Source organism: Lampetra fluviatilis, chromosome 38 (assembly GCF_964198595.1).
Source record: "Lampetra fluviatilis chromosome 38, kcLamFluv1.1, whole genome shotgun sequence".
NCBI classification, from domain to species: domain Eukaryota; kingdom Metazoa; phylum Chordata; class Hyperoartia; order Petromyzontiformes; family Petromyzontidae; genus Lampetra; species Lampetra fluviatilis.
Window position 1 is genome coordinate 1,111,428 of NC_136312.1, and position 17,663 is coordinate 1,129,090.

Sequence of the window (17,663 nt, forward strand, 5' to 3'; positions counted from 1 at the left end):
CGCAGGTCCCGACGTGGTTTGGGTGGTTGTTGTTGGTGTGGGTGGCTGCGGTCGTTGTTGTTGTTGTGGTGGTGTAGGTGGTTGTGGTTAGTGCTGCTGCGGCGGTGGCCGTGGTTGTGGTGGTGGTCCCCGCGCTCAGCCCGGCGCCCCTGAGCCGCGTGTGTGCACACACACTCACCACACGCACACACACTCACCACGCGTACACACATTCACCACACGTACACACACTCACCACACGTACACATACTCACCACACGTACACACACCCACCACACGTACACACACCCATCACCTACGCCGTCGACACCGCTGGGTGACACACACACCACGCGCACCACGCGCGCTCCCCACCACACACAGGACAACAGCGTTCTCAACAACAACAGCGATCTAAAAAAAAAATCACGTCTCCCTCTCACACACGGCCCACCCTCACACACGTCTCCACTCTCACACACACTCACAGGAGCCGGGGGGCTGGTTACCCTCTCCACCTTCAACTCAATCATCAAACACCCACATATTTTTTATACAGTCTCTGCGCACGCGCGCTTGCCAGGGATTTGGCTCTCGAGCGGTGGGGTTCAAGTTGAAGATTTTTTGCCAGCCAGCACGCCCTAAGCCACGCGGTGGGAATAGGTTATTCCTTTTTCACGTCCCTCACCTTTAAATTAGTAAAATTAGCGTTTTTTATTTTGTATTATTTAATTATTTAGTTTATCTGTTATTTATTTACTTCCCTTCGCCGCGCGCTGGGTGACAACGCAGCCAGCTGCACTTGCGCACAATGCCCACTCGCTTACCCCTAGCAATCTACACGCACCATCGCCCAAGGTAAGTCGCACACTTTTGTATTATATGCATTTCTATAGGCCGTAAGTCGCACGCATTAGTCTTATAAGCATTTATATAATTACACTTTGCACTGCTCACATGGGTTGCCCCTAGCAACGCACACACGATCGGCACTAATTTTCATTTACCTTACACATGCAGCAAAAACACACGAAACACGTACATTCTTCACTGTGCGATGTCCTCTTCTCCCCACTCCACCCCAATGATACCCCAATGCGTCCTGAAACTACTATAGAGCCCCTACATATAATTATTATAGCGCTTACATGCCATTATTGTCGCGTGGCCGGGGCGAGCGGCCCAGCCCCCAGCCTGCCAAGGTCACACCTCGGCGGGCTGGGAAATCTAGGCGAGGCCGGAGGCTCTGCACGGGACTAGGCCTCACCACGGCACTTTGTCTGCTTACTACTTTGTGCTATAGATTCGATATATATACAGTCAGTATGTACTACTGTAGTGCTAGCAGGTACCACCACAGTCACTATGTCAATGTGTGTGCGTGGTGTGCGTGTGTAGACAACTACAATTTTTAATTAGGTTACTTATTTTCACAATTATAATGCCTGCATCTAAGTCCATGTGTGCGTGTGGGTCGATGTGTCTGTGGGTGTCAGTCAATGTGTGTGTGTGTGTGTCAGTCCATGTGTCTGTGTGTCAGACTCGATATGTATGTGTGTTTGTGTCAGTCGGTGTGTGTGTGTGTTAGTCGCTGTGTGTGCGTGGCTCCATGTGAGTCATTGTAAGTCCATTTCTTTGTTTGTGTGTTTTGGTCCATGTGTGCATGTCTGTACATACATGTGTGTGTGTCAGTCAATGTGTGTGTGGCTCTATGTGCGTGTGTGAGTCCATGTATGTTTGTGTGGTAGTCTATGTGTGTACGGCAATGTGTGTGTGTGTGAGAGTCCATGTGTGTGTGTGCGTCGATATATGTGTGTGTGAGTCTATGTATGTGTGTGCGTGGCTCCATGTGTGTGTCTAAGTCCCTGTGTGTGTGTGTCTTAGTTGATATGTGTGTCTTTGTAAGTCCATATGTGTGTTTGTGTAGGTCAATGTGTGTGTGAGTCTATGTACCATCCGACACTCCACCCCCAAAACTCCCAATTGGTGATGGGGCAGTTGTGGAGAGCGTGGAGAGTTTCCCATACCTTGGCAGTGTGCTACTGACCGGCTCCGGTTTAACAGCAGACGTCTCACTCTGAATCAGTCGAGCCGCATTATCTTTTCATCGGTTACGTAATGCTGTGTGGAAGCTACCTGGTCTATCACTCCGCACGAAGCTTCAGGTCTTCTCGGCCACGGTCATTCTCTCCCTTCTCTACGCTTGCGAAACTTGGACCCCCCTAATGGAACATCTTCGCCGGTTAGAAACATTTAGGCTGGCCTGCCTACGATCCATCTTGGGTTTAACCAGGCTGCATTGTGTGAGGAGCTCATAAATCCTTGAAAGATGTGGACAAAGTCCCGTCGGTGAGCTCCTCCGGCAGGCAAGGCTGCGTTGGCTGAGTCATGTAGCCCGCATGCCCAGCCACCGCATGCCTAAACAGCTTTTGTTCGGCCGGATCGAGGGGGCTAAACGGACGCAGCACGGGCTAGAGAAGAGATGGAGTGATGTGGTACAGGAGGACGTGGAGCTGAGTGGACTTGCCGATGACTGGTACCAGCCATGTCAACATCGGCCTCTGTGGAGGAGGCTCTTGAAGGACGCTACTGGGCAGTTGGAGGCAGTCGCCCTCCAGCAACAGCGGAGGGCAAAGGAGCGACGTTCACAACAACGAGTGGAGCGCAAGGGTGGCTAATACGCAGTTGGCACAGTGGGAGATCACAGTGGGGAGCACAGGTGGTGCATTGGCCAGTCATCAACCAATGGTACCTGGGTCTATCACTCACACACTCACTATCACACACTCACTATCACTCACTCACTATCACTCACTATCACTCACACACTCACTCACACACTCACATACTCACACACTCACTATTAGTCACAGTATCACTCACATTCAATATCATTCACTATCACTCACTCACTATCACTCACACACTCACTATCACTCACACACTCACTATCAGTCACAGTATCACTCACATTCAGTATCACTCACACACTCACTATCACTCACACACTCACTATCACTCACACACTATCACTCACACTATCACTCACACACTCACTCACACACTCACTATCACACACACACTATCACTCACACACTCACACACACACTCACTCACACACTCACTCACACACTCACTCACACACTCACTATCACTCACACGCTCACTATCACTCACACTATCACTCACATTCAATATCACTCACACACTCACCCACACACTAACTCACACACTCACGATCACTTTCACACTCACACACTCACTATCACTCACACACTCACCATCACTCACACACTCACTATCACACACTATCACTCACACATACTATCACTCACTCATACACTAAAATACACTCTCACTCACACACTCACTATCACCCACCGAACCACACACTCACTCACACACTCACACTCGCTATCACTCACACACCCACCCACACACTAACTCACACACTCACGATCACTTTCACACTCACTATCACTCACTATCACTCACACTCGCTATCACTCACACACTCACTATCACTCAAAGACAAAGATCCCCCCTATAGCCTTAACAGACTGTTGGGGCAAGTGCTGTGAGCGAGCACCTATGAAGGCCGGCACAGCAAACGAGGGGGTGGGTGGCCAACACCACGCCCGGCCGCCTTTGTCTCCCCAGTGGCGATGCTTACACACCACACCAGGTACTCATTTAAGGCTGAGTCGACCTAGGGGAGGCTCAGAACCGGTTCAGATAATCGTTACCGGTGTTGGCCGCGAGCGGGAATCGAACCCGGGTCGTCGGGTTCGTAGCACAGCGTAGCGCTAACCGCTACACCACCACTCCCCACTCTCTCACACACTCTCACGTGAGTGTATATGTTGAACTGTATGTTGAACTTCTTTCACACCGTACCTAGCCAATCGACCCCACCCCCCTCGAGCTTCTCTACTCGTGCTGCCCCGAAGCCTTCTCTTTGCTGCTTGTCGGAAACGGAGGCCATGATGCCATGCCCGTCGTCATGGAAACGCAACTCCTGTCTCCGTGGCAACACTGCTGCCCCCCTTAGGCCTCATCCTCCGCTAGGCCGAAGCGGCCATTTTTGTCTTGCCCCCCCCCCTCCCACCTTCCCCCCCCCCCCCTCCACCGTCCCCCCTCCACCGTCCCCCCCCCCCCCCCAATGTGTTGGGGTTGCTGCGATGACACTGAGACAGGTCGTACAATGTCATGACCGTGGGCACCGTCATTCACTCACCCACTCACTCATTCACCAACTCACTCACCCACTCACTCACCCACTCACTCACTCATTCACTCACCCACTCAGCCACTTACTCACCCAACCACTCACCCAACCACTCACCCAACCACTCACCCAATCACTAACCCAATCACTAACCCACCCACTCACTCACCCACCCACTCACTCACCCACCCACTCACTCACCCAATCACTCAGCCAATCACTCATCCACCCACTCACTCACCCACTCAGCCACTTACCCAATCACTCAGCCAATCACCCATCCACCCACTCACTCACTCACCCATCCACCCACCCACTCACTCACTTGACTCTCACAGCCAAATTCGGCAGTCAGCTGTGGACTCCCGCATGTCACGACGGTTGATGCTCTAGACCAGCGGCGGTGGCGGTGAGATGTTAACTCTCTCGCCTGGTGTACAGGAGGTCATGGGTTAAATTCCGACCTTGATGCCTGCTGTATATTTGGAGTTTGCATCTCTCCCCCCTCCCCCCGGTTTATTTATCCTCCACATTGAGAATCAACGTTGCGAGGTTTGGACAGTATTCGTCTCCTGCTATAAATTCCCACGTGATGACGAGCCGCTCCGTCAGAGCTATCGCTTGCGAGTGGCTGGGGTCGCTTATGAAAATAAAATAACAAAAAGCTACCTAGCAGCTAAGTTGGGGGCCTTAACTGGTAGAGTAAAAAAAATAGTTTAAATAGTTTGAAAGTGGGACGAGCCTCATGATACAAAACTTTTGGGATATTTGGCGCAGCGCAGAGCGAGGGCGGAAGCACGGGGCTTACCACGAGAGCGGTTGGCCAGACGATCGTCACAGCAACCCCGGCTCCTCCCCGCCGCTGACCCCCACTCCCCCCCCCCCCCCCGTCCTGCCCCACTCTCTCCCGATGGCCCCCCTTTCTCCGGTACCCCCCTCTGCTATCGCTGCTGCTGTCCGCCCCCCCCCCCCCCCTCTCCGGCCCAGATGGGGGTGGTGACGGCGTTTCAGGGCGGACCCCCTTTCCAGGGGACCCTGCGGAGGCAGGCGACGGTGGCGTGTCACTACTCGCGCACGCACGACGCGGGCGGCTCCACCCCACACCACCCGCTCCTCTCCTCCGGGGGGTGTGAGTGCTTCCTCTCGCTTCCTCCTTGCTTCTCCGTCTTTGCCGTTTGTGGACGCTCTGCCTGCCGCGCTCCCTGGGTCATCCCCTCACTCTCCGTCTCACTGCATCTCGCTCCCCCCTCGCTCCCCCCTCGCTCCCCCCTCGCTCCCCCCTCGCTCCCCCCTCGCTCCCCCCTCGCTTGTCTCGTGCTCTCTAGGGACCTCCCCTCACTCTCGCTCCCTCTGGCCCCAACCATCGAGTGCTGATTCACCTCGCTTCCACTCGATTCACCTCGCTTCCACTCCACTCCCACCGTCCCCCTCCTCTCACAGCGCCTCCCTCCCCTGCCAACCTCCCATCATGCCCCTCTCTCCCCACACCCTCGTGCCTCCCTCTTCCTCCTCTTCTCCTCCCCCCAATGCGTCAATCTCCTTCCTCCTTCCTCGGTTTGAGTTCCCCTCGGTTTGAGTTCCCCTCGGTTTGAGTTCCCCTCGTTCCGACAGACATCTCGGGACATTTGCACGGAGTCCGATCTCTCTGTCTCTCTCTCTCTCTGTCTCTCTCTGTCTCATTCTCTCTCCTGCAGCAGTGGAGCAAGCATGATGCAATCATCGTATCTGTGTGTAGGGTGGATTGTGTGTGCGTCACTGTGTGTTGCCATTGCATGTGTGTGCATGCGTGCGTGTGTGCGTGTGCATGCGTGTGTGCGTGTTGTTTAGCTCTTGCACTTTTTGTTTTGTGTTTTTTTTTACCATCACTCGCATCACTCGCACCACTCGCACATCACTCACACATCACTCACACATCACTCACATCACCACCAACACTCATACATCACCACCATCATCACCACCATCACCACCATCACTTGCACATCACTCACACATCACCACCAACACTCACACATGACCACCATCACCACCATCATCACTCACATCACCACCACCATCACTCACACATCACTCGCATCACCACCATCATCACTCACATCACCACCACCATCACTCACACATCACTCGCATCACCACCAACACTCGTACATCACCACTATCATCACTCACATCGCCACCACTACCATCACCACCATCACTCACACATCACCACCAACACTCACACATCACCACCAACACTCACACATCACCACCAACACTCACACATCACCACCAACACTCACACATCACCACCATCACTACCATCACTCACATCGCCACCACTACCATCACCACCATCGCGCTGGTTTTGGTTGGCATGAATTGGTGTACGAGTCATGCATTACCACGAACCATGACCCCTAACCTTACCTGTGCATAATCCACAATCCCTAACCTCTAACTGATAACCCCAATTCCAAACCCATAACCCATACCCGCTTACCATAAACCAAACCCACGATCCCGAACTGTAATCCCTTTACAACCCTATACACGCATTACCCACAACCCCCTGATCCGTGACGCTACCTACCATGGTCACTCTGGTCTCTAAACTGACCCCTGACCCCTAAACCCTCGCACTACTAACACTAACTTTAACACTAACCCTGAACCCGTGACCCTAACCCTGAACCCGTGACCCTAACCATGAACCCCTAACACTAAACCTGAACCCTTAACACTAACCATTAACCCTTAACTTGAACCCCTAACACTAACCCTAAACCCCAAACACTAACCATTAACCCTTAACTTGAACCCCTAACACTAACCCTGAACCCGTGACCCTAACCCTGAACCCGTGACCCTAACGATGAACCCCTAACACTAACCTTGAACCCTTAACACTAACCCTGAACCCCAAACACTAACCTTGAACCCATAACACTAACCCCATACTCCTATAACCCTTAACATTAATCTCTACCCCCTAACACGAATCCCATTAACTCCTAACTCCTTAATCATTAAACCCAACACTTCCCCGCTATCTCCCTAAACCTTAACCCATAACCCCAAACCTCTACAAGTCCACCCCTAAACCCCACAAACCCCTCCTCCGTCCCCTTCACAACCGCACCTCCACAATGTCTTAACCGCCACTCCATCGTGCTGCCCCCCCCCCCCCCCCGTGTCCCCACCCCCCCCCCCCCCATGTCCCCTACCCGCCGTGCAGATCCGCGTAGTCAAAGCATTTCGTAGCTCGCTGTACGAGGACGTGGGGCGGCCCGAGACGCGCGGCTCCATCGACGACTTCATGCCCCACCCCGACTTCGACATTATGGCCGACATCCCCTCCATCGACGGCTCGGATGCCGACGAGGACGCGGAGCCGACGGCGCGCCACCACCACCACAACCACCACGACGCCGCCGGGGACGGTGGCGGCGCCAGCAACGGAGTCACCGTCGCTCCCGGCTCGGGCCAGCCGGCACCGCTGGCCACCAGCGAGTCATTCTCGTGAGGTCCGCCCGGCGTCGGCCTAACCCCGTCCGGCCCCTGCCGCCGCAGACCGCCGTCGCCGCACGCCCACCGTATCGGCGGCTGTCCGGCGCAGCGGCCACGCGGCGACAGAACGTTCTCAAGGTCGCCGGCACGGCCGGGCGACGACGGCTGCGTGGCCCTATGCCTTTGACCTCTCAGCCCACCTCCCGCACACCCCCCAAGGGTGTCGGTGGGGGCTATGGGGTCACCACGGCGGGGTCACCACGGCGGGGTCACGGTTGAGTTTGGCCGAGCGGGCGAGCGGCCGGGTCGGTCACGGTCGCCATGGTGGTCGTGTTCGGTGGGCGCCCCTCCCCCCCTCCCACCCCCTTCCCCCCCATCCCTCCTTCCACTGCTCCATTCCCCCCCACTGTGGTAAGACGACGAGGAGGATGATGATGATGATGGTGACGATGACGACCACGACGGTGACTATGATGATGACGACGACGATGATGATGACGACGACGATGATGATGATGGTGGTGGTACCTTCAAACCGTGAGCGCCCCCCCTTTGTTAGTTCTGCGGCCGCTGGAGGTGGCGAGCGCCCCCCCCAGGTTGGGCTCCTCGCGTGTCCGGGCGTCCTGCAGCCGCCAGGGGGCGCAACAGACGCAGACTCCACACCCCAAACACCCCCCCCCCCCTCAAGCCCCAACATCCCCTACGTCCCCTATAGCCCCTACGTCCACTACACGGCCTACACTCACAAACCCCTAACCCTAATTGCCACCCCTAACCCTAAATGCCACCCCTACAACCCTAACCCTAATTGCCACCCCTAACCCTAATTGCCACCCCTAACCCTAATTGCCACCCTTAACCCTAATTGCAACCCCTACACCCCTAACCCTAATTGCCACCTCTAACCCTAATTGCCACCCCTAATCCTAATTGCCACCCCTAATCCTAATTGCCACCCCTATTCCTAATTGCTACCCCTAACCCTAATTGCCACCCCTAACCCTAATTGCCACCCTTAACCCTAATTGCCACCCCTAACCCTAATTGCCACCCTTAACCCTAATTGCCACCCTTAACCCTAATTTCCACCCCAACCCTAATTGCCACCCCTAATCCTAATTGCCACCCCTATTCCTAATTGCCACCCCTAATCCTAATTGCCACCCCTATTCCTAATTGCTACCCCTAACCCTAATTGCCACCCCTAACCCTAATTGCCCCCCTTAACCCTAATTGCCACCCTTAACCCTAATTGCCACCCCTTCACCCCTAACCATAATTTCCACCCCTAACCCTAATTTCCACCCCTAATCCTAATTGCCACCCCTAATCCTAATTGCCACCCCTAACCCTAATTGCCACCACTAAGCAGGGGGCGGGGGTGCAGCCCTGTGGGGACCTGCAGGTTGGGGCGGCCGTGGTCTGGGTACGATCGCCCCTGAGCTCTGAGCTGTGGGGTGAGAGTTCGACACAGGCACCTGGTGCACAGGGGCGTGCATGCGTCGCACTCACAGGATATGCAGTATATGTGTGTGTGTGTACCCACTGTGTGTGTGTACCCTGTGTGTGTGCATACCCACTGTGTGTGTGTACCCTGTGTGTGTACCCACTGTGTGTGTGTGTACCCATTGTGTGTGTGCGTACCCAGTGTGTGCGTACCCAGTGTGTGTGTGTACCCACTGTGTGTGTGTGTGATGTGGTAGTTTAGTCCCACCTTGGTTAGGGGTTAGAGTTGGGGCTTAGGGGTTGGGGGTTAGAGTTCGGGATTAGGGGTTGGGGGTTAGAGTTGGGGGCATTTGGCGTCTCTCTGGGGTCCCTGGTCCCCTTGGCAACGCCACGCAAGGCTCTGGTGGGGGCCCCTCATGGCCCCCACTCGCATTCAGCCGCCAGTTTGTCATCCATACACACCACACATACCGCACACCACACACACCACACCGCACACCGCACATACCACACACCCCACACACCGCACACACCACACACACCACACATACGCACACCACACACACCACACACCACACGCACACGCCAAACACCGCACACACGACAGGACATTTGCTCGTGTGATTGGTCGAGGCGGCCACGCTCATGCCGCTGCTTGCTGCATGCCGGCCCGAGTCTCCGTGTCACTCCAATCCTGACACCACGCGCAGTCGTCTGCCTGCTGCCTGTACGCTGCTCCATGCCCCACGTCTCCCCCGCGTCTCCCCCCCCCCCCCACGTCCCCTCCCCCCGACGTCTCCCCCATCTCCCCCCGCCGTGTGCTCATCAACCACGCGACACCGGGCGACCTTAACAAGGGAAACATCTCGAGCGACGTTTCAGGCAATGTCCTTTCTCCATGGCACAGGGGGGGGGGAGCAGTGTCCATGGACACGGTGGCGGCCGGGTGTCGTTGGCCGTGCTTTGTGCATCGTTGCCACCGCCACCATCACCGTCTATGACGACGACGATAACAATGAAGTTATTAATTATAATAAACTTCAACAGCGATGACGATATGACGCCTTTGTTTGACCAACTTCGTCTCCCAGAGTGCACGTGGGCAGCTCAGATCGGCTTGCAGAGTGGGGGGTGGCAACCACCGACGCCGACCGGCAACGGGGTCTTAGTGCGCTCAGATGGCAGTCGCCTCGGGCGAGATGTCCGAGGCGACTCATCCAGCAGTGGATGAGCGGAGCCCTACACGGTCCGAGGGGCCCTACGCGGGGGTTGGTGGCCAGCGACACACACACACAGGGACACACACGGACGGACACACACACACGGACGGACACACACACAGGTACACACCCAACCCCCTTGCTGTACTTCCACCACCCGTCAACCATGCACGCTGGGACACTGCAGGGCGCTGTTGCCGCTGGTGTTGTCTCTGCTCTCCACTGTTCTGGTTTTGTTTGAATTCTTCGCATCATCTCACTGATTGGTGGACTCACTGATTGGTGGACTCACTGAGTGGTGGACTCACTGGTTGGTGGACTCACTGATTGGTGGGCTCACTGATTGGCGAGTGAGCTAATTGGCTAATTTATCTGATCGATTACAAAAGCACGAATCCATAGAGGTCCAGTGGTGGAAATTCCACATTCCTATGACGGGGCCGAGTAAATATCTTTTGAACTCACCTATACATACACACACACAAAGTGGTACTCATGTTATCGACCCTGAGAAGGAGGGCAGGATGATGAGCTGAAGCACCCAGCCGCCGGCTGTAGGTGCGGCTGTAACGCTACAAATACACTCGGACAAGGACTCACAAAACACTCACAAACACTCCCACCAAGACAAAGACGCTCACAAACACTCCCACAAAGACAAAGACGCTCACAAACACTCCCACAAAGACACGCGCAAACAAAGATCCCCCGTATAGCCTGTAACAGACTGTTAGGGCAAGTGCTGTTAGCGAGCACCCTTGAAGGCCGGCACGGCACACGAGGGGGTTGGGTGGCCAATACCACGCCCGGTCGCCTTTATCTCCCTAGTGGCGATGTTTAGTACCTGATACTCATTTGAGGCTGAGTCGACCTAGGGGAGGCTCTCAGGAACGATTCAGATAATCGTCACTGGTGGTGGTCGTGAGCAGGAATCGAACTCGGGTCGCCGGGTTCATTAGCACAGTGCGCGCTCACCGCTACACTACCGCTCCACTCACACACACTGACACACATACACTGACACACACACACTGACACACATACTGACACATACTGACACACACACTGACACACACACACACTGACACACACACACTGACACACACACACTGACATACACACACTGACACACACACTGACACTAACTGACACTAACTGACACTAACTGACACTCACGGACACACACACATTGACACGCACACACTGACACACATTGACACACACACTGACACACACATTGACACACACACTGACAAACAAAGATCCCCCGTATAGCCTTAACAGACTGTAGGGGCAAGTGCTGTTAGCGAGCACCTATGAAGGCCGGAACGGTACACGAGGGGGTGGGTGGCCAGCACCACGCCCGACCGCCTTTGTCTCCCCAGTGGCGATGTTTACACACCGCACAAGGTACTCATTTAAGGCTGAGTCGACCTAGGGGAGGCCCAGGACCGGTTCAGATAATCGTCACTGGTGTTAGCCGTGAGCGGGAATCGAACCCAGGTCGCCAGGTTCATAGCGCAGCGCGCTAACCGCTACACTACCGCTCCCCACACTGACACACACACTGACACACACATTAACACACACACTGACACACACACTGACACTCTGACACACTCACTGACACTGACACACTGACACTGACACACATTAACACACACACACACTGACACACACATTAACACACACACTGACACACACCCGCCCAGTCCCCTGCCTGGAGTGTTCCGCGTGACGGGGTTTTATCCCCGATTGGGGTGGGGCTCCTTTCGCTTCTGTTTGCCTTTTGCTTGTTAACGTTTTAACACGTTTTTAATTATTATTATGATTATTATTATGTTTATGATGATGATGTTGATGATGTTCGAGTTTTTTCGGGTGGGGGGTTTTTTTGACTTTGAGAAATAAATGACAACAAAAAATTCAAACTTAGAAGAAAAAATATATTGTTACGGAAAATGTTGTAACGATTACGAGAGAGGGTGGACGAGGGGGTGGAGCCGAGGAGTCGGGGTCACCTCCCAGCTGGTGGACTATTTTACACGTGGTGTGGACAACAACAACAACCAGGTAGAGCAACGGGTACACGACACTCGCAAACGGACGAATTGAGACGACGCAAATCAGTCAACAAAGACAAGTCAACAAAAACGAGTCAACCGAGGAGACAAATAGACACGTCAACAAAGACGAGCAAACAGACAAGTAAACAAAAACGAGTCAACATAAACAAGTAAACAAGTCGGACCGGTAAACAGGCGTCAACACGCTGGGATCCGCGTGTTCCTCAGACGCCGTTCCAAGGACATGTGGTCGTGCGTCACGTGGTCGTGCATCACGTGACCTCCAGGCCTTGTTGGGCCCCACGTGGTGATGACGATGACGACCACGATGATGGAAGGGGATGAGTTCACCACGTGGCCCGGGTGTGGGGAGGGGGGCCCCCACACTGGAAACCCGGGGGTCTGCCGCTGCTGTTCCTGGGGGTGTGCAGCCCCTCCCCCCCCATGTTGCGTTCAAAGGGACATCGTCTTGACTCTACGACGGGGATTGCAAGGGGATGTGTGGACCCCCCTATGTGGTCCTCAAGTGGGATGCCAAGGGAATGAGGGTGTCACTGGAGGGGACCTCAAAGTATCTCCCAGATATCCAGGGGGTGGGTTCCAAAGGGATGGACACGTCCATCAAGGGGGTTCTGAAGGGACTCTTGGATTGACCAGGGACTAGACAGGAACCGGAACTGGTCCCCTTCAGCCTGGGTGGAGGGGAGGGGGGTGTTCGGGGTATCTCCTTTATCCCCTCTAACCCCCCACTGGTGTTTGCTTTCCGAATCGGCTCGTAGGCGAAATTAGATCCAGTTCGACTCCGATGTTAATTCTCCCGAATCCGATTCCATTCTACCCCCCCCCCCCACCCTTCTACTCCAATTTAAAATCGGACTCTGACCCCCCCACGACCCCCCCCCACGACCCCTCCCCGAGCCCCGATTGAGTTTCGAGTCCAGTTTTCGAATTCCTTCATATGGTCGCGGTGCTGCGGAGTTGTATGAGAAAGGGGGACTGAGAGGGGGGAAGAGAGGGGGGGGGGTGTCCCTTCATCGGTGCTCTCCCTGCCATTCGGCCTCGCCGAGTCGATCGCGGATTCGTGGTCGGTGTTTCGATCAACGCGGCAATTTGTCGCGGACTGGCGACTTATAATTAACTAATTAACGAATTAATTATTCGCCGGCTTCGCTTGGATTGGCCAATTGCGAGTGGCTGGACCCCGTGCGGCGCTGGTGCGCCTAGATCCACTTCGTGAGGAAATCCGTACAGGCGAATAACGCTGCCGGAAACGCGGTGTGGGTTGTGATGGTGGGTGGGGGGGTGTTTATGTAATGAACTCTGACTGATTGGCCACTCGTGTGACACGTGGAATCACCAGAATGGCTTAATTGTGACGTCACTCATCTCGCGAATCGGCGTGCACGGCCCCACTGTGTGACGTTGCTTCCCCACCGACCGCCACCGTCACGCCACGTGTTGCCTCGTTATGATTTGTGAGTGTTTTGTTGCGTGTACATCGGTTGGTTGGTTTGTTTGTTTTGCTTCGGGTGTTCGTTTCTTTCTCTCGGCAGTGTTCACCGAATTAATCTCGACCGACTGTCACGCCAGAGCTGCGTGACTCCTCACGTGGTCGTCGTCGTCGTCGTTGTTACTGCTGTTGTTGTTGCGGGGCTATGGGAGGGGGGAGTTCATTGTTGGGGAACCGAGCGAAGTGGCGGTGTCTTGCTGTGCTCTCTCGGTGTGCCCATCACGACTATGCAAATTGCTTCCATCACACAGCCCGTATCTCACCACCATCATAATCAGCAGTAGAACCACACAGCCCGTGTCTCATCATCATCAGCAGTAGAACCACACAGCCCGTGTCTCATCATCAGCATCAGCAGTAGAACCACACCGTCCGTGTCTCATCAGCAGTAGAACCACACAGCCCGTGTCTCATCATCATCATCAGCAGTAGTACTATACAGCCCGTGTCTCATCATCAGCATCAGCAGTAGAACCACAGCCCGTGTCTCATCATCATCAGCAGTAGAACCACACAACCCGTGTCTCATCATCATCATCAGCAGTAGAACCACACAGCCCGTGTCTCATCATCATCAGCATCAGCAGTAGAACCACACAGCCCGTGCCTCATCATCAGCAGCAGTAGAACCACACAGCCCGTGTCTCATCAGCATCAGCAGTAGAACCACACAGCCCGTGTCTCATCATCAGCATCAGCAGCAGAACTACACAGCCCGTGTCTCATCATCAGCATCAGAACTACACAGCCCGTGTCTCATCATCATCATCAGCAGTAGAACCACACAGCCCGTGCCTCATCATCATCATCAGCAGCAGTAGAACCACACAGCCCGTGTCTCATCATCAGCATCAGCAGCAGAACTACACAGCCCGTGTCTCAGCATCAGCAGTAGAACTACACAGCCCGTGTCTCATCATCATCAGCAGCAGAACCACACAGCCCGTGTCTCATCAGCAGCAGTAGAACTACACAGCCCGTGTCTCATCATCAGCAGTAGAACCACACAGCCCGTGTCTCATTATCATCAGCAGTAGAACCACACAGCCCGTGTCTCATCATCAGCAGTAGAACCACACAGTCCGTGTCTCATCATCATCAGCAGTAGAACCACACAGCCCGTGTCTCATCATCAGCAGTAGAACCACACAGTCCGTGTCTCATCATCATCAGCAGTAGAACCACACAGTCCGTGTATCATCATCAGCAGCAGCAGTAGAACCACACAGCCCGTGTCTCATCATCAGCAGTAGAACCACACAGTCCGTGTCTCATCATCATCAGCAGTAGAACCACACAGCCCGTGTCTCATCATCAGCAGTATAACCACACAGTCCGTGTCTCATCATCAGCATCAGCAGTAGAACCACACAGCCCGTGTATCATCATCAGCAGCAGCAGTGGAACCACACAGCCCGTGTCTCATCATCAGCAGTAGAACCACACAGCCCGTGTCTCATCATCAGCAGTAGAACCACACATCCCGTGTCTCATCATCAGCAGTAGAACCACACATCCCGTGTCTCATCATCAGCAGTAGAACCACACAGTCCGTGTCTCATCATCAGCATCAGCAGTAGAACCACACAGCCCGTGTATCATCATCAGCAGCAGCAGTAGAACCACACAGCCCGTGTCTCATAATCAGCAGTAGAACCACACAGCCCGTGTCTCATCATCAGCAGTAGAACCACACATCCCGTGTATCATCATCAGCAGTAGCACTACACAGCCCGTGTCTCATCATCATCAGCAGCAGTAGAACCACACAGCCCGTGTCTCATCATCAGCATCAGCAGTAGAACCACACAGTCCGTGTCTCATCAGCAGTAGAACCACACAGCCCGTGTCTCATCATCATCATCAGCAGTAGCACTATACAGCCCGTGTCTCATCATCAGCATCAGCAGTAGAACCACAGCCCGTGTCTCATCATCATCATCAGCAGTATAACCACACAGCCCGTGTCTCATCATCATCATCATCAGCAGTAGAACCACACAGCCCGTGTCTCATCATCATCAGCATCAGCAGTAGAACCACACAGCCCGTGCCTCATCATCATCAGCAGCAGTAGAACCACACAGCCCGTGTCTCATCAGCAGTAGAACTACACAGCCCGTGTCTCATCATCAGCATCAGCAGCAGAACTACACAGCCCGTGTCTCAGCATCAGCAGCAGAACTACACAGCCCGTGTCTCATCATCAGCAGTAGAACCACACAGCCCGTGCCTCATCATCATCATCAGCAGCAGTAGAACCACACAGCCCGTGTCTCATCATCAGCAGCAGAACTACACAGCCCGTGTCTCATCATCAGCAGCAGAACCACACAGCCCGTGTATCATCATCAGCAGCAGCAGTAGAACCACACAGCCCGTGTCTCATCATCAGCAGTAGAACCACACATCCCGTGTATCACCATCAGCAGTAGCACTACACAGCCCGTGTCTCATCATCATCAGCAGCAGTAGAACCACACAGCCCACGTCTCATCATCATCAGCAGCAGTAGAACCACACAGCCCGTGTCTCACCATCAGCAGAAGTAGAACCACACAGCCCGTGTCTCACCACCACCATCACCACCACCATCATCACCGCCACCATCAGCATCACCACCACCATCATCAGTATCGGCAGCAGCTCTGTGCGGTGTCCGCTGAGTCCCTGCATCGTCTCCGAGTCGTCTCCGGGTGTATTGAGGTCTTGGTTCAGGTACCGCCGAGAACCCAGAGACTCCTGCAGACGTCCCTCGTCTAACGCTTCCCCCCCCCCATTCCCCCTCTCCCCCCCCATAGCGCAAATCCGCAGTTAAGCGATGAATATTTTAGGAGCAGACTTCACACTTGCGATTACGTGTTTCCACAGTTACGTGCTCAAGACAAAAAAAAATCAAGAAAAACTAAAAACATTCGTGCTTTTCCTTCGTTTGGTTCATTTTTCAGTCCATATCTCCCTTTCCCTGGCGACAGACTCTAGCACTATTGCACTCTACACTACTACACACAACTAGACACTACTATACACTATCTACTACTATACACTACTACACACTACTACTATACATTACTATACACTACTACTATACATTACTATACACGACTACTATACATTACTATACACTACTGTACACTGCTATATACTATACAATATCTACTACTAAACACTACTATACACTACTACTATACATTACTATACACTACTACTACACACTACTACTATACACTACTATACATTACTAAACACTACTATACACTCATATACACTACTGCACACTACTACACACTACTAGACACTATATACTACTACACACTACTAGACACTATCTACTACTATATACTACTACACACTTCTAAACACTACTATTATACACTACTAAACACTAATATACACTATCTACTACTAAACACTAATATACACTATCTATTAAACACTAATATACACTATCTACTACTAAACACTACTACTGTACACTAATACACTACGTTACTATACACTATACACTATCTACTACTATATGTAATAAAGGTCGTGGAAGCGACTTCTGGAATCCGGTCTTTATTTTTCTTTCGTTCACAACACTCCTATCTTACTCCTTCACGCTGCTGACAGACAGCGTGAGAGGGATAGAGAGAGAGAGACACGCGCGGCCACGTGGCAGCCTGGACCCCGCTCCAGCGTAGCCTCTCCCTCCGTTCGTTCCAGATCTGACCACGTGTTGT

General features: G+C 53.6%; 1 protein-coding gene across 1 annotated transcript in view; it reads left to right on the forward strand.

The window, feature by feature from the left end:
- LOC144945543 (plasma membrane calcium-transporting ATPase 2-like) overlaps nt 1–9,438 on the forward strand; it is a 45,503-nt gene extending 36,065 nt beyond the window's left edge. Inside the window, 1 exon segment of the mRNA XM_078874000.1 lies at nt 7,425–9,438. Within this exon segment, the coding sequence (XP_078730126.1) occupies nt 7,425–7,712 (288 nt within the window). The 3' untranslated portion in view covers nt 7,713–9,438.
- The last annotated feature ends 8,225 nt before the right edge of the window (nt 9,439–17,663 follow it).